The sequence below is a fragment of the Micropterus salmoides genome, unplaced genomic scaffold (assembly GCF_014851395.1).
Source record: "Micropterus salmoides isolate LMB-PRFRI ecotype aquatic unplaced genomic scaffold, ASM1485139v1 Ms_hic_scaffold_1, whole genome shotgun sequence".
NCBI lineage: Eukaryota > Metazoa > Chordata > Actinopteri > Centrarchiformes > Centrarchidae > Micropterus > Micropterus salmoides.
The window spans coordinates 19476800-19502566 of record NW_024040040.1 but is presented as its reverse complement, the minus strand read 5'-3'; the positions used below and the strand labels follow the sequence as shown (position 1 = coordinate 19502566).

The window sequence follows — 25767 nt, the reverse complement described above, 5'->3', positions numbered from 1 at the left end:
CAAAAGTTGGCAGTGAAAATATGACACTGAATTTTGGTGCTAGTATTGGCAGACACAGTAGCATGCTGCCTGTAATAGGTCACATACCAAACTGGTTATTGACATTTGTGCCATCTGTAGCTGCGTTTTTATTAAAATGCATTAGAATCTGCTTCAGCGTATGCCACTCCCTGGAAACCTTTATTCAAAGCACTAAACACTTTTTTGGGCTGCCCCAGCTGCCAGAGCTGGTATCATGTTTTGCTCGTTATGTTACGCAGGGTCATTATGAAAATGTGGAAACAGGGTCCTCCTATCAGTTGCTTTGTCATAAACTGCAAATAAACTGTATGTTTATTTTAATGTCCATTTTAAAGAAAATTAGAAGAGTTATTTTACTGAATGGAGTTGAGTTGTAAAATCTGACCAACCTGTAGTTTTTTAACCTGTTTCAGTCATACCCTTTTTATTAGATGACTGAGTTGCTGCATTTTTGCCCTTTTAATGTATTGCCCCAACTTGGAAACTTCTTCAATTAGTGAATCAATATTTTATTTAGACGTGAATTAATTGGTCAATGAATTGTACGCAAAATATTTGAGAATTATTTGATGATTTAAGTCAGTTTTCACTGATCAATTTGTCTGATCATGTAGTGATTTAAATGTCAAAAATAATGGCTCAGAGCTGGACTCTCTGGTGACAGTGGCAGAAAGGACCCTGGACAAATTGCTGTCCATACTGGACAACGCCCACCACCCTCTGCAAAACACCTTCATCAGTCAGTGGAGTGTGTTCAGTGGCAGACTGCTGTCCCAGCCCAGCTCCACCAACAGATTTAAAAACTCTTTTGTCCCCCTGGCCATTAGACTGTACAACAGCTCCTAGTCATGGCAGGGAGGACAATAGGACAATTTCTACCTCCATCTGTACTCTTTACTTCCATTTGCACTGTTTACTGTTTTCCACTGTTTTCCACTGTTTACTGTGGCTACTGTGTAATAAGTTAATTTTATTTTGATTTTAAATTTTATTTTAATATAGGTTTAATGTATGTTTTAATGTATGTATGTTTCGTATGCTACTGGATACTTGAATTTCCCTCAGGACAAATAAAGTATCTATCTATCTATCTAATGACAAATGCCCATCACAAGTTACTGGAGCGAATGTGGTGTCCTCAGAGTGCTGATTTAGTCTGACCAGAGACATTTCATAATGAGAGGAAACAGGAGAAACTAAGCAATGATGCCATTAGTGATTATTTAATAATTACCTTTTAAAATGACAGAAAAAAGATTTTCAGCTAAAAATGCCAAACATTTGATGGTTCCAGCTTCTCAAATGTGAGCATTTTCTATTTTACATCAAAACAAGACAATTTTAACTTTTAAAAGGATATTTTATAGAAAGATATTTCATATATATTAGCAGAATTGTCAACATCTAAATAAGAGTTATTATAAGTATAAGTCTTTGAGTAATGAAAATTTTCTTCCTGTTCTGTGCAACAGGTAACAGCGTTCCTTCTTCAGGGGAACTTGTCTCCTGTTGTCTCATTTAGCCTAACATGCAGCTTTTTGATTCCTCCCACTCACCTTAATACCTCACCTAACTTCTCTCAGGCTTGCATACCTCCTTCATGTCGGAGCCTTGCAGCCCGGGCGTACCCGCTCCGTCTTCTCACTGCAATTTTCTTTCTCAGCAGGGCTGATGGCATTCAGGAAGGCTCTGAAACGGACAGCGATCATTGGCGGCGGGGCGGTCGCCACAGTTTTTGGCCTGTCACAGCTGATCGAGTACAGGAAGACCCAGGTAAGTTGATGAAAGATGTCACCACTCAGTTTGTGGCGCTCCATGAAATGTTTGCTTTGTTTCTCGCCGCATGAGTACAGTTTGCAAGAATTCCCCTTTTGCATGATTTGTATGGAGGCAAATATTTTTATTATATTATTTATTCTGTTTAGATGTTTATTCACTCCGGCATGTGTAAAATTAAGGGGCAAACATGGGCATGACAACAGTACAAGTTTGAGAATAGTATTTCCTTTATCCTGAAAACAGTCTGCTTAGCAGGGAGGGACTGCTTTCCATGGCATGTCCGATCTAGATGTTGGAATGTTCTTGCTTCTCGTTTTTTTTTTTTTTAGTGGATGCTTAGTAGCTGCATTCTCCTGCAAATACTGTATCAGCACAGGACCCTGCAATTGCTTTTCTTTCATTTCCTGGTCCGATAAAATATATCCTCTTCATGAATTTGAGTTCCTTCTTTAAAGGAAAAGTTGTACATTTTGGGAAATAAGTTTATTTGTTAGACAAGATACCTCTCTCATGTCTGTACGATAAATATGTAATGGGAGTCAGCAGCCAGTTAGCTTAGCTTAGCATAAAGACTGGAAACAGAGAGAAACAGCTAGCCTGACTCTGTCCAAAGCTAACAGAATATGCCCACCAGCAGCTCTAAAGCTCAGTAATATACATGTTGTATCTTGTTTGTTTAAACTCTCTCTTAAGTTGACACAGTAGTGTTGTCGTCACTGTGGGATTACCGGGGTAGAAGAAAGAATGAGGCTCCGCTAGCAGTTAGCTAACTTAGCTCAGCATTAAGACTGGAACCAGTTGCCATGCAGACAGTGTAGACTACAGGAAGTTACTGGTCTTATCCAAGAAAGAGTACGGCTGCAGTGAAACAGCTTTTTTACAAACGAGATACAATATCTTAAATAGTGTGCTCTAGAGGTGCTGGTAGGCAGATTTTGTACCTTTGGACACAGCCAGGCCAGCGGTTATGCCTTTTTCCAGTCTTTATACTAAGCTAAGCTAACTGGCTGTAGCCTCATACTTTGGGTACAGAAATGAGAGTGGTATCAATCCTCGCTGCAAGAAGACACAAGCGTAGTTTCTGTTAGTGACGGGTGCCTTAGCAACACAGTTGTATATCACCTAGCTCCCAGCCAAAGTCATTTATTATTGATTAGAAAAAAGGCTGAGCATGCCACACCTACCTCATGTCAAGAAACATGTTTTTATCTCAATTATTTGGCTTATTTTGAACATAAACAGTAAATTAACATTTTAGATTCATGTAGGTGTTTTATCCCTTTGATATATTGTACATTTTGTGTTTATTTACAGGCTACATAGACACTTAAATCCCCAAACTGTCATGTTAGCTGCTTGACAATGTATATAACACCATAATCTTGAGGAATGGCCAAAATGCAGGTGCTCAGAGAACAATAGGCAAAGTTTTAATGGTAGCTGAGGTTTGACGTGAGCGTCTCGCCTCATGACAGGTGAAGTGCCTTGAAGACAACAGTTTTTGTCTCACTTTCAAGCCTGGAAACTCTTCCTCATGAACACATAAATACCCACATGGCTCGGCTGTGTTTCCCCTCTGATCTTTGACCTTACCTGTGCCTATTTAAGACATGCTTCATCTACATACCAGACTTTATTTGACTGTACAACCTAATGTGAACTTTGTTTTGTGTCCTGGCGCGATAATGTCTTCTCTTGCCCATCGTCATCCTCTCAACCAAGCATGGATTGGTAAGCAAGAAGTCGACCCTGATGAAATATAATTATTTTCACAATAGTTTGTAATCATGCATGCCTCTAATCTCAGTAATTGCAACGCTGATGAGATGAATGTCCATCTTGTCTCCTTTAGCAAGGCTATATGGCTTGGCAAAGTTTTCAAGAAAGCGGCCGATTGGCTATTAGCATGGGCCTTGCTGTGCCATTCACTGACTTAACTTGATTACGGGGGGGGGCCTGCTGGCACTTAATTCTGTGGCGGTGTTTGTCTGTATGCATCATCAAAAATAGACAATGATTATATCATCGTCTTGTTCGCGGCTGCAGACCTAAATTACAAACCTGCTTCTATTTGCAAGTCAAATGCCACGTTTGCTTCAAAGCAGCTTGATGCAATCATTTAGCTTGAACTGCTAAATAGAGAAATGAATAAAGATTTCATTAGAAGTGAAATCCCACATCCTCATATCAGAGGGGAGCTGTGCTTTTTTCGATTATAGTTGTACCTATTTCTTTAAATTAATCATTTTTCTAATCAAACAATGGATGTACATGTTAAAAGAATGGAATGCGATTTATTTTTGCAAAGTTGAGCAGCATGTTGCGGCACACAGTAACCCTCTGTAAACTTTGCTTTGCTACTAATCACAGCACTTTTTTTTAGCAACACTTGAAAATTAGACATGTCATAATCTCACTTTTACTGCCAAGAATATCTTCAGCAAACCATTCTTGGATTTGAAATAAAAATTCCTGGATTTGTTAAATATTTGATAAAGTATTTCCCCTATGTTTGTACTACATTTGGTTGCCGTGTACTTGTAGTAAATTAGGAGGAGGCAGCAGAAGTATTCAAAGTAGCAATTCTATAAAGTACATATGCATTTACATACAAGTCCTGCATTTAAAGTAAAAGTATGTAACTGCTACTAGTAGCAATATACTTAAACTGTCAATAGTACACATTTTGCAGTGTTGTTATATCATTATCTTATACAAATCATATTTTATAGATTAGTATTACTGATGCATCACTGCTTAAGCAGCATTTTCATATTGTAACTGATGTAGCTGAAGCTAGTATTCGTATGAACTGCTTCATATACTGTTGGGTAGTTTAATAGACAACAAGGTATCATATTTTAACAAACTGATCACATGTTTCATTTGTAAAATTGGAATCTTCAAAGTAACTTTAGCTGTCAAATACAAATAATGGAGCAAAAAGAACAATATTTCTCTCTGAACTGTAGTGAACCAGAAGAGAGTTAAGTACCTGTACTTCAATTGTACTTAAGTACAGAACTTGAGTAAATGTTCTTATTTGGGTTACATTCTACCGCTGTAATACACAGTAGTAATTGCTCTTTCATTCTCATTTATAAAAATATACTGCATACAAAAAATATAAAGTAGGGTTTGTGTAACATTAAAATAATCAGTTGATATATCTTTGAATTACTTTTTTCTAGAGCTAGACTGATAAATTTGCTTCTAGCTCATACAGTATGTCCATAACACCAAATATGTCAGTGGCTGTTCAGAAACGCCATTTGTGTTGTTTATCCACCAGAACGCTTTGACATGTATATTTTTTCAACTCTAAAATGTCCAGATCAATAAATATCTCGGTTGTAATTCTTTAAAAAACAAACAGGGCATCCTTGTGGTGTGGTTGTTAAGTCGTATACCACTTAACCCCTCTCTTGGACATGTTTCTTGTCTGTTGGTATGTAATAAACCAAAAAAAAAATAAATCTTCAAAAAAATGCAAATGTACAGGATTATTATCAAATATTTATATATATTTAATTGATCAACTTCAAAAAATGAACACCAGTCTGGTTATATTGTCAACTAACTTTTCAGCCAATTAGGAATGCTAATATCTACGTGGTGATTTCTGGAAAGTCACTCAGACCGGAGATTACACTTGCTGCCATGTTTGAGGCACTGATCAATAACGCGGGCTTCCCATCACTCCCGTAATCACAGTAATAAATGCATGCTTCCGCACATACATTATATTCCATCCATTACAACACAATAATGCATATTATAAGCAAGCATACAGTAATCACACCAAATCCATAATGTATTAAAATGATTGCATGTCATTATGCATTATGTCACACTGCATTTTATGAGGCGCTTGGAATGTAAGAATAATGCATGAACACTACTTTGGGAATGCTTATAATGTTTCAAAATGCACCTCAAGTTGCTGTGTTTTCTGACATTTGTTTTGTTTTTAAATATTTATAAAGAGTTTAACATAAAGCTTTAACAGAATTTAAGGTAGAAACCTTTAGTTTTGCACAGTTTAGCCAACGCAAATGAATCTTTAATTCATTGTGTTTGTGTTTGTGTCACATCCAGGCTCGGTTAGCCCATGTGGCAGCAGAAGCAGAGCTGAAGGTTCCCTATGCGGACGAGCTTCCCTCTCGGCAGGCCCAGCTCACGGCGCTGCAGAACACTGAGGAGTTTGACGTTCTGGTCGTCGGAGGGGGGGCCACGGGTGTAGGATGTGCCTTAGACGCTGTCACACGCAGTAAGCTCACTCTGAAGTGCCCCACTTCTCTTGGGATGTAACAGGTTTCAAGCTCTGTAAGTGTCCTTTGTCATTTTTCCCCAGACCTCAAGACTGCTCTTGTAGAGAGAAGCGATTTCTCTTCAGGGACAAGCAGTCGGAGTACCAAGCTACTTCACGGTGGAGTCCGCTATCTCCAGAAGGCCATCATGCAGTTAGACTATGATCAGGTTCCTCTTTATCCTCTTAGTTTTTCATTTTCATCCAGTTGCGTTGCTCTTCTTTGTGCTCACCTTGTTATTTTCTCTACTGGAACAGTACATGATGGTGAAAGAGGCCCTCCACGAGCGAGCCAACCTCCTGGAGATTGCACCTCACCTATCTGCGCCGCTACCCATCATGCTCCCTGTTTACAAGTACGTGTAAGACACATACAATGTGGGGAAAATAGCACAAACAAGCAGGTGATAATTGGTTTATTCTATTAGCATGGTGCGAGTTGTTATTTAATTTTTCATCTGTATGGAAAATGAAATCTAGCTTTTTGAATGTTTTGAAGGGTCTTCAATATGTACTTTAATCACTGTTTTTCTTTTCCAAGATGGTGGCAGTTACCTTACTACTGGGCAGGGATCAAGATGTACGACCTGGTGGCTGGGATCCAGTGCCTGAAGAGCAGCTACGTCCTCAGTAAGAGCAAGGCCTTGGAGCTTTTCCCCATGCTGAAGAAGGACAAGCTGGTGGGAGCCATCGTCTACTATGATGGTGAGTCATGGCTCCGTAATGCTTTGTTTATGCCCACCGAAACTTTTTTTTGCTTTGCTTTAAATTGGATATTTGTGCATAGACACTGGTGTGTCAATAATCTAAAAGACACGCATTACTCATCTCTTTATTTTCTGAGTCACTGTTTTTGCTCTTGCTCTTAACCACTTCTTCTTGTTCCTTTCCAACGGTAATTAATTGTATCAGTTAGCCATGAAAATTAGTATGAACCATAAGAGTATGATATAAGACCAGCATTTCTGTGGTGTCATTACATAAAGAGTCTTGAAACCCTGTGAAACATGTATTTTGTGTTCAAAATTACTCAGTATCATTGGGAAAATAATGGTGTGTCAATGTTTGAAAAGCAACGGCAAAAGCACATTTTCCCTTGGATAGGGCTCTACGATTTATATAATCGCAATTGCAATCACTATGTCGTCATGTGCGATTGCATAACTGCAGAAAGTGTGTCTATTCTCTGTGTGCACTGCAGTCTGCTCATTATCCCTGCCCACATTGGGCTCTCACATGTGCTTCTAAAACAGATAACATTATGAGCAGTGTGCCAATAACTTTTAAGACAACAACCTACCGTAACCCAGTAACTTGGTTTGGTTCGCTGTATCGTGCCTTTTGTTGTTCAACATGTTGAACTTTTCATAAAGCTGACGTGCTTGTCAGTCTTTCTTTTCATCAACCAACCAATCACAGCCTACAGCAAACTTTACAGTGTTGAACAATATATTGATAATATCGATGATAATGTGATTATTGACAAGTTAGTACTGAGCATTAACAAATTAAAGACCAATTTACAGACTTTTGCTTGCACAAGGATTACATTTTTAAAAACAACCCACAGAAATGAAACGGCTGTAACTGGATATTATAATCAACTAGTGGTATAATAGTATAATATTATATGAAATTATAATGACTATTGTAATTTATATATTAATGTTATTCTAACAGTATAGGCTACTATTCACTGAACATTATACTCATTATTTAATGTTATAATTTTATACTAATACACTATTAATTCCTCCTCCAGGTTGTGGATAGTGTCTCTGCAGTGGACAGATGTAGATTTACCATGTACCATTTGTTCCATTATAATCGAATCGCAACATTATCTACAATAATCGCAATATGACTTTTTCTCCATATCGTGCAGCCCTACCCTTGGATCTGCAGAAGTTGCTGGGTATAAATAAGAGCCTGGTGGAACAGGGATGTAAAAGTTAAGAAATGTATGACGGGGCAGGACCTTGTAGGGCCGTGTATGTGATAAACAATATGTTAAGATAACAACTAGGGGTTAATTGTCTTGCTGAAGGACACATTGGTGGATGTTTTGCAGTGGGAATCGAACCCTGATCTCCCACACCAAAGGCATGTGTCAATGCGCCATCGTAACACTCTCCTCTTTAAATGAAAAAATTGTTGTTTAGAGGTTGTTTTTCTATGCGTGGCCCTGCGATGGACTGGCGACCTGTCTAGGATGTACCCCTCCTTTTGCCCGATGTCAGCTGACCCCGTGACCCTGTACGCAGGATAAGCAGTTGACGATGGATGGATGGATGGGCTGACTCAGGCCTGTAGTAACTCTGCTAAAGGAGTGGAAACCGAGCGTAAAAGCCAAGGGGTTCAAAAGGGGACACAAGGCAAAAATGTTGGGAACCAGTGTTTGGATAGTGGGATTGTATTATTAGACTAGGCCTGTGCCCAGTTTGTTAAAGCTTTTACGTTGCCTCTGAGTCTGGTAGAAAACTCATCTGACTAACAAATGTTAGATCAAAATCACAGAGCACTTTGAACATAAAAAAAAAGGATTTCAACAAGGCAAATTTTAAAAACACTAGAAAACTCTCAAACTACTTCTGGTTCTGAATTAACTATAAACATTATAGAAATTGCATGATTAAGCCAAAAACATGATAGAAGATTTCACCCTAAAATAGGCCTCAGATGTAAATCTTGCCCCATGGCCCTCACATCTCCACTGGTGCCTAACAAAATGTGTTGACAGGCTGGTAGGATGCCCTCTCTTCCCCATGGCAGTAAAGGTTGCGTGTTCCCTGGATGGGTACGGAGGAGAACCAGACATATGCTGAGTGTCCAGCTGAGTGTGAGGAGCTTCGTGCCGCGGGCATCCTTTCCTCTCCAACGCCGAAAATAACAACTTTGTGTCTGCGGGTGATGTGTCTGTTACTGTAGGCCTCAACCTGACATTTTTTGAGAACCGATGTTCCTTATAAAGGCTTTTAAGTGCTGTTATTTATTCCACAGTTAGACAAAATGAGATACCCATCATAATATGCATGTTGCTACAGTGAGATTGGTTGCAAAAAATAACAGGTATGCTGCTTTTTTAAGGATGTAACTTAACAGTATAGTTCAGTTTAGTGCAGATTTAGTAATGTGGCTCTCATTTTAGTTTATTTTGAAATTAAAATTTACCTAAATCCCTGTTTTGGAAGCAATTGTTTATAGCTATTGCACTGAATATTGAGCAGCATTATAAAAAACCAAAACAAACAGCATTTTACTCTCCAGATGTACAATGGAAGTGGCCACATGTAGCTGGATTTACTGCAGGCTGGAAGAAGCATATTCTTGGTGCAAAGCAGCATATGTTTGATTTCCACCCCCCACGCCATCATCTGCTCTGAGGGGGGACGGGGCTGGGATGGTGGAGGGGTGGGGCGTCTTTTCTCCAATTATGCCGTCTGGAACAATCACGCCGGTGACATTTCGAAATCTGACCTTCTCTCCCGGCGGTGTAAAGCGCAGAGGAGCATTGTAGACGGTCAGACTGGCTGAGCAACAGCTATTTCTCCCGCTGTCTTGGTTACTGCTGCTCCTGCTGCCACCAACAACAGCGGAGGCTCTCGTATTTTCACAGACACAGGACAACAAATGTGTAGGCCTAATGCCTTATTTTGAAGTGGCTGGGTGGTATATTTGTTTATGCAGCTCTGGGAAATGAACTACAGTATGTTAATGCCGCTGTAGGTACAACAGACACTTATACACTTCTCATGCAAAACAGCAGCAAGCCCACACACAAAACAGAGCATTTAGGGTAAGGGACTTACTTAGAGATTTTTTAAAACATCAATGATCCCTTCCTCTTATTTGACCACAAACCACCTTAATTTCTGTTTCAGCTCATTATTAAACATCAACATTTACATTTGAGACAAAAATCTGCCACATTTTCCACATTTCCATAGTGCAGCCCTATAAAATTTGGTTGTAGGGGGTAAAATGTTTTTAAAAATTGCTGTTAGATGTTAGATTAATGTTAGTCATTGATAGATGTTGACATGGCAGCTCTGGTAACCTGTGCATGAAGGAATCCATGGGAATTGAATGTAAAACTGTAAAAAGAGAACAATATGATACAAGGTACAAAGTTGTGTATTTGTCATTATACAGAACAAGGCTGAAACGAAATTTGTAGTTTCTTCATGCCATACACACAGCATACAATTCATTGTATATTAAAATATGGTAATGTAAAATAAAACTATATATATATATATATATATATATATATATATATATATATATATATATATATATATATATATATATATATATATATATATATATATATATATATATATATATATATATATATACACATACACATACACACATACACACACACACTCCAAGAACATTCCGCAGTCCATTCTTTGAATATGCGTCTGGGGTGAATATAAACAGCAGCACACGATGATAATATGCTTTCATCTTCAAAATAAACAGTCTGACATTTGGGAAACAGAGTCCATCTTGACTGAGTTTGACCACTACGCATCATCGATGTAAAAGTTGACGACCTCTTATCTCGCTGAAAGTCTGGCACTGACGGCTTGGAACATGGACCACCTGTCGAGTGCTTGATCCAGAATGTTGATGGGGTAGGTCTCGGTAACGATGTGGGCACAACAGTCTCTGAATTCAGAATGAGTCCCATTTTGTCCAGACTGGACCTTTAGGAGCAGAATTAAGTCCAAGCTGGGCCAGCATGGCTCCTATCCTGGCTCTCGTTCTATCGTTATATTATAATGGGCTGTTTACATTATAAATAATAGTATTAAACATGTGATCCTTTAACATAATGACATAGTTAATAGAACAACAATATAATTATAGAATTACATATCAATATCAAGTGAAAGAATTACAAATATGTGTATACAATAAACAAAAATGTCTAAAAAAGGGGGGGGGTTTAGATTAAAGACAGAACTGTGCATTTACTTTTGTAATAAAACAGCAAAAATGGTTTGCACTCACCCAGAGGTGCTAAATGGGTAATTATCTAATTAATTTAGTAAAATTAGAAAAAAGAAATCAAAGCTCCTGTGATACAAATTGTGTACTGGGACTGCCAGTTTGCATAATGAAGGAGGTGTCTGGCCTTACATACAGTTGTACATAAGAAAGTTGAATTTCATCACATTAAGAGATTCAGAACCCTGTTATGTTGCTATTATAGTGATATTATTTAGGAATAAAGTCTTGTGTCATTTTAAAGTGCTCCTGGCTTCCTTACTTGTTGTCTGGCCACAACTGTTTTTAAGTTTAACTTTGTCTACTTTATGAATCAATGTGGGTCAGAGATCCAGCTGAAGCCCTCCATCTTTCTCAAACCCATCTTCTCTGTCTCCTTCAGGGCAGCACAATGACGCCCGTATGAATCTGGCTATCGGCCTCACTGCCGCCCGCTACGGTGCCGCCATGGCCAACTACACCGAGGTGGTCCACCTGCTGAAAACTAAAGACCCACAAACCGGCAAGGAGAAGGTGTGTGGTGCCCACTGCAGGGACGTCATCACAGGTGAGGCGTGCAGTTTGTCGTTGCGTTATTTTAAAGTGCTGAACAACTAATTAAACACTGTCCCATATGTTTAAACATTCATTAGAAGGAGTCAAAGGGAACCAGCTGTTATTCCTTCTTTCTTCTATCTTGTTGGTGTTTGACGTAAACTGTAATGTAAGTTTAGCTGATTTAAAAGTCACTTGATGCTGCTGTCGTATTTTATAATAACAATTACTCATTTAGCTGACACTTTTATCTATAGTGACTTATAATTGCTATATATGTCAGAGGTCGCACGCCTCCTAGGGGTTAGGTGTCTTACTCAGGGACACAGTGGTAAATGTGTCACAGTGGGAATTGAACCCGGGTCTTCAACATCAGAAGAATGTGTCTTATCCACTGTACCATTGCATCGGCCATTTTAAGAGGGAGAGGAAAGTTAAAGGTGCCGTTTTGGAAAAAATGCTCTAATCATTTGACCAAATTTTCCAATAAGCTCTGAAAACAGAACTGTTTGAGTTTGGTGCCTACATTCAAATTAAAGTCATGAAAGAAAGTTGACTCTACAATTTCGGGTGCTGTGCCACTTCAGTACTTTAGTTCTCTATTAAAAGTTAATCATGTACTTTTTTACTCACACTTCACGCTTTCTCTCATCCTCCAAACTGAGTCAATGAAAAGACTGTTGAGCTTTCTGTCTTTTTAATACGATGCATGTTCTTTTCTCACAGGACAGGAATTTGACGTGAAGGCCAAGTGTGTGATCAACGCCACTGGACCGTTCACAGACTCACTGAGGAAGATGGACAACCAGGAGACCAAAAACATCTGCCAGCCCAGCGCTGGTGTTCACATCGTCATCCCCGGTTACTACAGGTGCTACATAACACTGTCATACATACAGCAAACACACTTACTTACGGTATATCTTTTAAAATAGTCATTTGTTTTTATTGAAAGTGTGGAGGTGTTTGATGTTTGTTTTTTTACTTCTCATCAGGTTTTTGGTATTTCAAATGCATAAAGAGTGTTTTCTCATTCTTATGTGTAAATACTGCTGGCTAAACTATTATCTGACCTATACCTGCATGCATGGGACAATCTTCTCTGGTTAAGATACAGCAGAGCAATAGAGTGGTTTTGTTGAAGTCAGGGGGTTTTAAAGTTCAGCCAAGCTTATTGAGCGAAACCCGAGGGAGCGCGAGCCCTTTGAACAGCGGCAGAAATGCCAACCACCTAATTCTCTTCCTCCCTTTTCTCTCGTCTCCCTCCCGCCGCTATCTTCCCCCTCCCCACCTCCTCTTCCTTCTCCATATCTGTGTTTTTCCATTTGTGCATCTTTTCTTCTCTACTGTTCCTCTCTAGCTCCTTAATTTGTCTCCTCTCTTCCTCACTTCTTCTCATTCCCACATTTTTTGGTGCCACCTCTTTTCTTTCTTTTCCTCCCTTCAACACTTCCTACTCTTCTTCACACTTTTTCAGCTGCCTTCCATTGTTTCCTCCTCACCTCTTCTTCCACATCATCCTTTATTTTTCTCTTACAAAAATGAGATTCATGAAGTTACAGATAAATCATCGATTGGATGGGAAAATGTGATTGTAAAGATCAGTAACGATAGAGCAAAATAGACATAATAACTAAGCTATTACTTATGCTACTACTACGGCTACCTCTACTTCTTCTTCTGCTACTTGTACTTGTGATAATAATGACCCCTCTTCCTGTATTTTCTGGCTTACAGCCCTGACAACATGGGTCTGCTCGATCCGGCGACAAGCGACGGACGTGTCATCTTCTTCCTGCCCTGGGAGAAGATGACCATCGCCGGGACAACCGACACTCCCACCAACGTGACGGCCCATCCAATCCCGGGGGAGGACGACATCAACTTCATCCTGAGTGAGGTCCGCAACTACCTTAGCCCCGATGTAGAAGGTATGGCTTTAACATTATTAATGTTCCAGGGCTGTACTTCACACAAACAGTGCGGTTTGTTTATGCGTCTGTAAGAGCCGACGTGAAATGGGAATTTCCAGATTTAAGAAAAGCTCATTCAAAGTTCCACTGATGTTTGTAATAATTCAAATAACTAAAAATTCAGCCTTGGACGGGAACCTTTCTCTACAGTATGTCGTATGGCTCGCTACATGTGTGTAGATTTAAAAAAACTAAATTAAATATCATTAGTATTTCACTTTAACAAACACCATTTCCCACACAGAGATGAGTAATAAGACAATAACTTGGACAGCGAACGCAGGGGACATTTTTAAACAGCAGAGAGAGTTTTATTTTGTAAACTTTAACAAAGTAATTGTTTAACTTTGTTGAAGGTAGGTAAAAGGAAGGTTTCAATTTCTAATATCAGCTGCTGTAGTGGATGCTGATTTGTCTTAGAATATAGAGAGTAAACCTCAGAATGACCGATGACAGAAAAGGTGAATGATAGATTGCTTTGAGTTACAGAAGCTGGTGGAACAGAGTCTGGCCCGGACCTGATGTGAGGATTTCAGCTCTCAGTAGCTGGCCTTGTTATCCAGAAATAATCCTACAACATAAAACATTTCTGCACCCTAGGACCTGGCAGACTGTTTGAAACAGCAAGTCTAAAAGCAAACAGAAACACCATATGCAATGGCTTAGGAGCCACAGACCAATATTATGTATTGAGTTTGTATTTTATGCCTAATAAAACCAAACCCCTCCTTACATAGCAAGGGTGCAATATGAGCTCAAGGAACAATTACAGGAAATAATATAAAGTTTTAACAATAACAAACAGTATAACGTGACTGTAAGCCACAAACAAGGATTGTAATAAGCCCAATACTGATGTATTCCAATTGAATATGTCCATGAATAATTAAAGTTCTTCACAGGTCACAAGTCAAAGAACAACCATTGTTCTAGTTAAGCATAACTATATGGATCAAGGATTTTTAAAGTCACTTTAAAATGGTCTACAGATGTACATGTCTGTGTACAGAAAGTAAAAACTTTAGCTGTTGATATGGTTTTAACCCAGAATTGCTGTCCTAAATCTGTCTTATCTTATTATTGGTACCCTTGGTACGACATTTAGCACTGGTTCAAAGTGAAGTATCTTGGTTGAAATATGACAATGTTTGTGTCGTCTGCAGTGCGCCGAGGAGACGTTTTGGCAGCGTGGAGTGGCATCCGTCCTCTGGTCACTGACCCTGACTCCAAAGACACTCAGTCCATCTGCAGAAACCACATCGTCAGCATCAGCGACAGCGGACTGGTCACCATCGCTGGTTAGTTGGCCTTTAGGACTAGCTTAGTGAAACTACTGCACAAGCTGTGTGTTAACCATATAAAGGTGCACATTTTGTGTGTCCAGGTGGGAAGTGGACCACCTACAGGTCCATGGCTGAGGAGACTCTGGACGCAGCAATCAAAGCCCACAGCCTCTCAGCCGGACCCTGTAAGACTGCGGGTCTGATGTTGGAGGGAGGCAAGGGCTGGACGCCAACCCTCTATATCCGCCTGGTGCAGGACTATGGACTGGAGAATGAGGTAAAACACATTTACATTATAAGCAGCATTAGTTTGCATTAGAATACACATTTGGGTTTTGTAGAGTAATTTTAAATACTTATTATGATGACTGTAATTTGACTAGTTGAGGTAAACATCAGTGGCTGGAGCCAGAAAACCACCATTTTTCTGGCAGTAACATCAGATTGAACCTTGTTGTAAAAGATGAGTAAAAAAAGGAGGTAGAAAACACAGTTTCAGATTAGTCAGGTCAGTTTTTATGCGTCTGAACTTGATTTAAACCTGAATATTCACTATAAACCTTATTTGTTTAGTGTCATACCATGGCAGATTTTTAAAACCTACAAATATATTTTACAATAAAGTCATTATAGTTCCAACCTTCCATTTTGTGAGGAACAAATAAATTCTCTTCTCTTTTGTTAATAAAAATCATCTCTGGAAAGCTCCTAAACTTCCTTCTTAAACTAATCCCGAATGGTTTCTGCATAAAGTTTTGTTGTTTTGCATAAAATTTATATTTTAAGCATCAATTTCTTCTCAATGAGCTGATTTACATTCAAAATCCCATTGAGGTTTCTTCTTTAAAGAAATATTTCAACATTTAGGAATACACACTTTCTTTCAGTGAGAAGAATCAATGTTATCATCAATCTAAAAAAACAACAGCAGGATTTTTTCTGTGTCTCTCTGCCCAGCACCTTTTATACAGAGTCTTTGTGAGGAGCGTGGATCACCAGATGCTATATAGTCAGCCAGCGCAGGTTTAGCTTTTGGTCTCCGTACAGGCACAGTTGTATTAAACTCGGTGTGACAATAAGAGCTCCCTGTTCCATGCAACACCACAAATTGTCAACTGTTACATTCCTTCTTTTAAGACACAATGTGTGAGCTTTATTTTTAAATGTTGAACTATTTCTCTAAACGCCTCAGCATGGTGAGGCGTAGAAAAGAGAAGAAAGAAAGTAGACCTTTAAGACCTTTAGCTACTGTATGCAGGACCAGACACAAATTCATCTAAAAACAAAGCTGGAAGAGCGCCCATATTCACTGTCTTCTTCACCAGCAGCAGTGACATTAAAGCTGCTGCTGTAACAATGCTGACATTTCTGCTACACAAAAGACTGGACACATGTTGAAATGCACTGTGTGCTGTACAATTTATCAATGGCATTAAGTAAGGGCGCATTGATTTACATCAGCTACACGCCATCTTTCCAATAATTAGGCTGTGCGTTTTCATTAAATCCAATAGGACATTGTTTCATGAAGAAAAAGCACTCCTGCACCGAGTGCCTGCAGTATACTTACTCCTCATTAGAGGCGTTCTGCACCGGCCCTGGTGTTCTCTCGAATATTCCTAAAAGGTCACTGTTGATATTTGGACAGCGTTTGCCCTTTCACATGATCGGAGAGCCAGCGATCTGAATAGCAAATAGCCGTCTTGCGTTCTGTAAACATGTGACACCTCATTGACAAAGTGGCGCTAACGCTCATCGCTTAACTCCAAAGAGGTGAAATCGATCATGTGAATACCAGCAGCTGCCACTGCGATCTACCCTGTCTAAGCTGTGATTTTATATTGTGTAAGCAGAAAAAAATAAACTTTAGATACCAGAGTGCTTTCTTTGAATAATTAATAAAAGCTTGTACTGCTACCTATGTTACAATTGTTAATAATTAATATAATTTAGACTACACACACATGCACAGTAATCCAGTTTCAATGAAAGTCCCAAGAATTTTAAATGACAAACGAGATTTGTAACTGTTCTTGTAGTTTGCAGTGTAGATCTGAGAAAGAAAAAAAAGTTGATTAACCAATTAGTCGATCAATAGAACATTCGTTTTTAATAGTTTGAATCATGTTTCGAGCAAAAATGCCAAACATGACTTCCAGCTTCACAAATGTGAGGATTGGCTGGTTTTCTTTGTTTTAGTTGATGTTTAAAGACCAAATGAATAATTGGTTGATTAAGAAAATTATCAGCAGACTAATCAACAATGAAAATAATCGTAAGGTGCAGCCCTTGTTCCGATTCAACAGAAATCGATTGAGAACAATATGCAGAGATCTTGACGCACTTTGACTGGTGGTGGATTTAAATAACAGATAATGGTGTAAACAACAACAGGCAAGCTCATTATGGGCATAGGCTGTGTAAAACAGTGCCTCTGTCTGTCTTCCAAAAGGTTAAAGTAAATTTCACAAAATGTTTTCATTTTCATGATATTAGCAGGAGGAAACAGGCAGGGTGGCCCAACATGAGGAAAAAAGGTTTTGAGAGTATAACATTTGTTGTTGTTTACCCACTGACAGGTCAAGATGAAATATTATATTTTATTAAAAGTTGGTGGTAATCTTGTTTTATAACAAATTCCAAATAAATATAGTATTTTGTTAAAACTATTTTAGAAAAGATTATTGTAATGTTGTTTTGATTGTGATTTGTATTTCCCTTGTAAGGTCATGATACCAATAATTGGACTATGTAGAGAAACCTAAAATAACCTCAGATGTCACTTTTAGAACTTGCTGAGTTGTTTCCAACAGTTACTGTTGCTGTAGTACTCTGAAGTAAAGTCCTGTAACTGACGATAAAAGCTTACTGGACTGGCTGTTTTCTGTTGCAAACTGGATGTCTTCCTTTTTTTCTTTCTGTCCGTCTTTCTTTCTTTCATATTGTATTTGGTACCTTTGTCTCGGTGCACAGGTTGCTCAGCACCTTGCCTCAACGTACGGAGGAAAGGCGTTTGACGTGGCCAAGATGGCTCAGGTTACTGGGCAAAGATGGCCAATTGTGGGGAAAAGATTGGTGTCTGAATTCCCTTACATTGAGAGCGAGGTAAAGTGGCATTTAATGCAAATAATGAATAATCTCAAGGATCAAATGCTTCAGGTTTAGTCTAATGTAAGTCTTCTTTCTCAGGTGCTGTATGCCATTAAGGAGTACGCCTGCACAGCCATTGACGTTATTGCCCGACGAACACGCTTAGGCTTCCTGAACGTGCAGGCGGCTGATGAAGCCCTCCCCCGCATCGTGCAGATCATGGGCAAAGAACTTGACTGGAGCCAGGACCGGAAGATGGTACAGTTTATTGTATAATCACATTTTGTGGAGAAAATCAGCCTAAAGGTGATATAAATACACCTTTTTTCCTGTCACAAACTGAGGATTTTGTGAAATTTTACCCATTTATCTCATTAGTGTGTGTAATATTTTTCCCTTCCCCAGAAAACCTACTGAATTGACATAACGCTTGAATCCCTGGCAGTGTTTCTTTTGTGACCAGTACACAATGGAAAGGTCCACACCCTTTATCCCTTTAGAGGAGAGGCTCTGCCTGTATGGAAGAGATGAAGTGATATGTGTGTATGAAAACTGAACTCCCAACTATTTGAAGCTGTTATTGTAAACCAGTACAGGAAGTCTTCCAGCAGCATTGTAAAACTCCATAAACAAGGCAGTACAGTATGGGGAATACGCTGAATACATGTTCTGGTTTTTAGGAAATGTTTTTATAGCCGTTGTCCTTTCCAGTCTTTGTTACTCACCTGTTTATCATTTCCTTTTTGAATTGTTTAAGAGAAACTGCTAATGCTAAGATAGCATTACAGACATCACCATGAATTCTGAGAAACTGTTTTCTACTTCCTTTTAGACATGTCATAGACTGTTAATTGATTTATTGAGAAAATAATATGAAAATAATCATTACAGCCTAAATAAAAACTAAAAGTAACAACTCAGAGTCAATTAAAAAAACAATCACTGTGTGCATCGTTACATCTTAGTTTTTTTTTTACTGTGGAAATGCTTTTGGATATATTTTAAATGAGAGAAAATGAGTCTGATCACATTGTGCCGTCCTTCATTCAGGCGGAGCTTGAAGCAGCTAGGAAGTTTCTGTACCACGAGATGGGATACAGGTCTCGTTCTGAGCAGCTGACCAAGACGTCTGAGATCAACCTGGACTACCAGGAAGTAGTCAGGTAATTATTCCACTTCCTTTTTCCTTTGTTCCTGTTAGACTTTTTACATTCTAAAATCCTGTTTGTTCCCCCTACTACAAAGTTTTATTTTACTCAGATCCATCCCTAACAAATCTATCTTGTACATGCATATATTCATCATATTCTTCATCTACATGATTGTTATAGGCAGTGTTTTTAATAAATGCTTGTGTGTGTTACAGATACAAGAAACGTTTCCATAAGTTTGACAGTGAGAACAAAGGATTCATCACCACAGTTGACGTCCAGCAAGTTTTGGAAGTGAGGCATCTGTCATCCCTTTCTCTCCCTTCTCTTTTCTTTGCTTCTGTCTTGGTCGCTGTCTTTCTGTTTGTCTTTCATCGTTACACACTTGTCTTCATTATATCTTATTGATCCCTGCTCTTGTTTTTCTTCTCTGCAGAGCATCAATGTCCACATTGATGAAAATGCTCTCCATGAAATCCTTAATGAGGTGGACCTCAACAAGAACGGACAAGTTGAAATTGATGAATTCCTGCAGGTACGTAACAAGCAGACAGTCAGTGAGGAGAGCGATGAGATGAAGACATCTGATATTTCACTTTTTACTTAAGTGCAGCCGTCATGCTTCTTTGCACTACTCACGTTTACGTGTAAAACTGTTAAACTGTGATGTTCGGTCAGGTTAATACAATTCAAGTGAAGAAAGTAATAATTGTTTTTTAACAATATTTTTAAGGCTTAGCTGCGAAATGAGTGTAATACGGCTAACTCAAGTTTTTATCTAAACCACCGTGGAAGAATATGCTTCCTTTAATCACTTCTCCAGTTTTTGGAAATGCATAGAAAATTAGAATTTCGACTGTAAATAAATACATTTTAAAAAAAAGTAGTTTTAGGAAGAATATTATCTCCATCTAAAATTTATAAGTGGTTAAATATTAAATATATCTAAAAGATGAAAAAGACAATGGAAACAAGGTACTGTCTCACTCCATTCATCCTTTACCACTGCAGAACATAGCCAGCTACTGTTCCTGTGGTCCACAGAAGAAAATTAAATTACAAATATTAAAATATATATTATTTGCATTCTTGTTCAATCTAAAATTAAGATTTTTTAAAAACAAGTGAAAAATATGGGGGATTATTTCAACATGTTTCCAATAGAAATGAATTGGTTTCAGGAATGTTCAAGGACTGAATTAAGCAGGTTGCTGCACAGAATTTATTTCATTGTAAACTGACACAAGTCTTATTGCACTGGCAAATTCTTTCACTTGTTCTAAGAAAATAGGACTTAAGACTGAATTCAGAACTAACTGACAATAAAAGTAAAATATATCTTGAGTGCACAAATGCACTGTGGTGTGGCTGCGACTGATGAGAGGGCCCATTAATGCCTAACACCTGTCAGTACCAGCAGAACAAACAGGACTGAGGACATGAAGGCTGGATAATAGAAGCCCAAGGGATTGCAATCCATTACACACACATTTTGCTACAGTTTTTTCCCTATTTTACAGTCTTTTCCTCTCAGATTTTCTTTGTGAACGGCAATATACCTGTTTTTAATCTGCTTTCAATCGCCTGCCCTGTCATGCTTTAGAAATGATTACAAAATTTGGCTTGAAAGGATTTTAATATATTACTCTGTCGTATTTTATGCTGGAATGTGCCATTAGTTAGGTATTTCTATGTCTATAAAACTAAATACTAAATCCTAAATATGTGTTTTTATATTGTAGATAAACTGTAGATATATAAGCGATCAAGTTACAGTCTTATGCTATAAATAGTCTGTCATTTTCAGAACGATTACCCAGATAAATACAACGTGTTCCTCCTACATACACACTGGACTGACCTACCCTGTTGTGAAAAAAAGCCACTGTCCACCTGAGACGTGAGAAGGGGAACATCCGTTCCTGCAAACAGAATGTGTGAAGTCTTAACTCGACTAGATAGAGCTAATTAGAAAGGAGAATCTCTGTCAGCGCCTTGTGTAATGAGGCCTGAAGTGTGTCCGGGGCTCCTGTGTCTGTCCGCTGCTAAATTACTTTCTCTTCTTTGAGTCCAGAAAAGAGTCATTATAGGAGAGCTTGATGACAGTCGATTATTTAGTCTTCATTAGTGTGCCGACTTTGATGCTGGCCGGAGAAACAACCTGATGGCTGGACAATAAATCTTTGAACTGGAACTTTTTGTTCTCCCCTGTGTGACAAAATCTGTGGCGGTCTGTCAGTAAAAAAAACAAAAAAAACACGAGATGAGCATTTAATCATGCCTGACATGGATATTATGATACTGAATATGTTTCTGCTTGTGTGCCTGACCTGCACGTGGATGTCTTAGGGACAACACGCAGGTAGTGTACAGATGGGAGAAAATACTGTAACCCTGTCAAGACCTACAAGGCCGACCTTAAAGGGGCTTCCTCTCACATTAAAGTTAACAATTGCAGTGATCAAACTGCTGAAGTTCTGAGAGACAGTCAGAAATAACACTTCGTCTTATAATCTTTGATGTTACCAGTCTGAAAGAAACGTTGCGAGTGCAGCATCAAGTCACATGCCTTTTTTGTCGCCAAGAGCGGTCTCCAGCGGTGGAAAGCCACGCCAGCATTCACTTTCTTTCTTTTTATATCGCTTCTTTTCTTTGCCATCTATATGTTTCTGTGATGCTCACCAGGGGCTATAAGTTTCCTTCAACTTAGACACGCATAGCCAGACGTGTCCCACAGCGCGCAGCTTGGCAGCTCCTCTTCTTCGTCTGCTCGTGACTAAGTGCCGGACGCTACAGTGACCTGCTATCGCATCTTTTACAGGACAGGCGGGGGCTAGCTGGTTAGCATGCAAACTTCCGTAGATATCTCTGCAACATAATACATAGACGTCTTTGGCATGACGTCAAAACTGTTACTTATTCACATCCTGTTGATCATATTAGTTCATTTTTTAAACTTCTGTCCAAATTTTACACATTGTACCTCTAACAAAAAGACAAACACACTGGTGAACACTGATGACTGTGGCTGAAGGTAAAAAACACACTAACAAGCATCCGAGAAGTGTTTGGGTGGTGATGCGCAGTGGAAAAGACACATGGCCTTTAGTGTGAGAGGCCCGGGTTTGAATCCAATGTGAGACACCAATGTGTCCCTGAGCAAGAAACTTAACCCCTAGTTGCTCCAGAGTAGGGCTGGCCGATGTAGACTGTTGGCTGGGGTGTGGTGGTGGTGGGGGCTTTAGGGGCATGTTTTACTATTTGGAGGAACTTAGCTTGTTTGCTATTTCACCGTTTTAAATATACTTCATACTTCACCTTATTAAGTAATTAATAAGTAAGTGTCACTCACTTATTGAATCTGCCTCCTTCAGTTCTCTTCACAGCACACCCCGCTTCTTTTCATCTCTCAGTAGGAGGATGTTGTATGAAGTCACCGAAAAAAAACTAACTCCTCTTCTGGACTTTTCCTCACGCAATTCCGTTCACAGCAGCAGCTACGCCCCAAAACAAAATCAACGTGGTAGCTAACGAATTACATCTACACTATAATATCGCTTTACCAGGTCTGTGCTTCTAAAATATCCACCATGTCGCGACTTGTAACGTAATGACTCCATGTTTCTCTGAAAAATGCTACAATGTGTCGCCAAATATACCTGGGCAGCCGTTAATATACCTGGGCGGCCCACAGAAGTAAACTGTATTTGTGGGAAACACTGACTGCCAGGTCTTCAGCAGCGCCGACGGCACTGTGTCTCCCTCCATGTTGTTAGAGAGTTTGTGAGTAGACAGCTGTGTGTAGACGCACATGGCTGTGCAAGGCTTTGTGGTGAGGGAGAGAGTGGAACAAACAGACTTTACGAAACATATTAATTAACTTGACATCAAACTGTATCGGTACAAACTGTATTGTCTAATTTTATATCTCTTTTGAAATGATATCTGTATGTATTTTATACCAATATGCCCAGCCCTACTCCAGAGGCGTGCGACCTCTGACATATATTGCAATTGTAAGTCGCTTTGGATAAAAGCGTCCGTTAAATGAATAAATATGTAAATGAGTTAAAGCACTAGCACTAAAGCACTAGAAAATCTGACATAAGATAAGTGTGGTGATATCATATATTTGTCTTATTGTCAACAAATCCACCGAAAAGACCAAAATCAAATCGGTACTGTCTAATATATCTGGTTTTATTATGTCATTATTATGCACTAAAGAAGATAATTCAAATCAGAAAACTTAGGAAACAACAGATTTTTTAATATTTTTTAACACAAGTACTTTCACTTGAACCAAGTGCAACAGCATGAAATCATTCAAGGAAAATGTGTGCAGATTCTTAGCGTCTCGCTCTGCCTGTTTCCATGACGGTTGACTTTTAACTCTGTAAACAGCCGTAAACACGTTCGCATTGTATGTTGTCGGACGACACTTTTTACAAAGTAGTTCCAGGCATACTGACACCTTAATAATGGAGTCATTTACTATAGAATGTACAATGGTCTTACAGAGATATCAAATTTGAATTCATTTTGCAGTTTGTATGCTTTATTTCCAGTCTTTGTGAGCTGAGATGTTAATCTTCAGTAAGAATTAATAGGTTTAGGGCTAAAGAGCCACAGAGAAGGTAGTGGACAGTGGACAGATGGACTAACACATAGATGTTGTTTTAACACAAGGTCAGTGGACAGTAGAATCTGCCTAAAATGGCTTCATTTCCACGTAGCTTTATTTTCTACCTCATGAAGTCCGAGATATGGAGGTGATCTGACGGCTCTAAAGCATTGGATATTTTTGCCGTCATACAGATAATTATTTTGATGGTTTGACAAGTTAACCTTTCCCCGCTGTCATCACACACACTGTATGTTCTCTGCCTGTTTCCTGTGTAGCTGATGAGCGCGGTGAAGAAGGGACAAGTGTCAGACAGTCGTCTGGCCATTCTGATGAAATCTGCAGAGGAAACTCTTGATATGAGAGGGCCGGTGACGGTGGACCGCAGCGGGGGTGGAGTCTGAGGCGAGCAGGACTTCATGGCCGCCAAAAAAGCCTTCAGCTACCGGTCCGTTTTTAAAGGTGGTGATGACAGAAAAAACGAACGTGTCTCAATGCAAATGGCGCTATTTGAATGACAATAACGCAATCAAGCATGCGGCTGGATGAATTTAGCCAAATCAAGTGTAGACCAGCATCACTCCTGAGTGTTTTGGGTGAAATAGTATCTAATGATTGAGACTGAGATTCGTTTTTCATGAAGTCACAGTAAATCTGTCTGTTTGTCTGCCTTTTGATTGCTTCTAATCATCAGGTGCCTCTGTATTACACAGCACACAATGTTCACAATGGATCTGTTTTATAGTGTCTTTTTAACAAACCCTTTGATACTTTAATCATTACATTAGCTTTGCAGTTTCTCCAACTCTCCTTTTAAAACTTAGTTCATTTTTAACATAATCGACAGCGATTGTTGAGGAAACAAAGTCCTCTATGCGAGGCAGCTTTTTCAGGTGGAAACTGAGCATTTGGTAATGCTTTATTTCACAGGTGCATTATATCCTAATAATTCCCTAAACGTTTTCTGGAAAGAACTTTGTAACCTGGAAAAAAGAGACGGCGTTCACAAAACCTAGAGAGTCTTTCAGGCCCCGTTAGCTAGTAATGATGGATCTTAAATGCTGAGAGCGTTTTCTACAGACACTCTTAATTTTTACACACTTTCCTCCAAAGAGCACATGCTTGGTGTTAAGAGCTTGTTTGATTGAAATAAATTTGAGTTTTAAAAGTATGCTTAACGTACCTTTTATCAGTTAGCTGCTGCGTGAGGCAGATGTAACTGTAAAGCACAAATATAACCTTTTGCAAGATTCATAAATAAGTACTTTCAGCCAGAAGAGATTAATATATTAAGCTGTAGGTTAACAGTTCACTGTGTAAGATTTAGTGGCATGTAGTGGTGTCTGTCCAGTCTACCACTGCCACCTACCCTTTCAAAGAGCGTAGGACAGCTACGGTGGCTGACACAGCACTAAAGGTGTCTCTTCTGAGAGAGCAGAGTTCCCAGTCAAGAAATGAGGTTTCTTTAGGTAGATATATTAAGAAATTACATTTACTTAATTATTCAGTAAAACCATATGTTATTGCCACTGACAGATAACATAGAAAATGTAAGCCAAGAGTGTGAAACAGTGTCACTGTTTCTGCACCACAGTCCATTATAAACCACATAATAGATAAAGTTTATACAAACAATACAAGGGAAACATGTTTTCTCTCTCTGACCCTCGGTAAAACTGCCTGCCAGCAATAATATCTGGCCCGCGGTCAGATTATGGTGCTTTCAAAGCGGCAAAAAATAAATAAATACTTTGATAGCGGTGCTGAAATAGATCTCAGTCATGACAGCAACAGTTATTCACATGATTACTTCCTGTTTAGTGGTTTTGCGTACAAAATAAAAGCGTGAGAAGCTTGTTTGCTGTAATGCTTTGCTTGGAGTTGAATAGAGCTTTTACTTTGAAAATTCTGAAGGACATTAAAAGAGTCTGTAGCCTGCTTGACACACCTCTGAAAGAGCCGTCAGAAAACTTAGATTCCCCTC

General features: G+C 39.0%; 1 protein-coding gene across 4 annotated transcripts in view; it reads left to right on the top strand.

Moving 5' to 3' along the window:
• Nucleotides 1-25223, top strand: part of gpd2 (glycerol-3-phosphate dehydrogenase 2 (mitochondrial)) — a 29121-nt gene extending 3898 nt beyond the window's left edge. Inside the window, exons 2-18 of one of the 4 annotated variants that reach the window (XM_038721676.1) lie at nt 1688-1794; nt 3523-3531; nt 5899-6070; nt 6155-6279; nt 6368-6465; nt 6651-6814; nt 11511-11675; nt 12389-12533; nt 13400-13593; nt 14799-14933; nt 15020-15195; nt 17892-18023; nt 18108-18266; nt 19059-19171; nt 19375-19453; nt 19596-19694; nt 24062-25223. In XM_038721676.1, coding sequence (XP_038577604.1) covers nt 1693-1794; nt 3523-3531; nt 5899-6070; nt 6155-6279; nt 6368-6465; nt 6651-6814; nt 11511-11675; nt 12389-12533; nt 13400-13593; nt 14799-14933; nt 15020-15195; nt 17892-18023; nt 18108-18266; nt 19059-19171; nt 19375-19453; nt 19596-19694; nt 24062-24187 — 2193 coding nt within the window. In that variant the 5' untranslated portion in view covers nt 1688-1692 and the 3' untranslated portion in view covers nt 24188-25223. Of the gene's footprint in view, nt 1-1684; nt 1795-3522; nt 3532-5898; nt 6071-6154; nt 6280-6367; nt 6466-6650; nt 6815-11510; nt 11676-12388; nt 12534-13399; nt 13594-14798; nt 14934-15019; nt 15196-17891; nt 18024-18107; nt 18267-19058; nt 19172-19374; nt 19454-19595; nt 19695-24061 lie in introns of all 4 variants that reach the window. The other 3 variants (XM_038721665.1, XM_038721694.1, XM_038721686.1) reach the window with 3 other exon arrangements.
• Nucleotides 25224-25767: the final 544 nt, after the last annotated feature.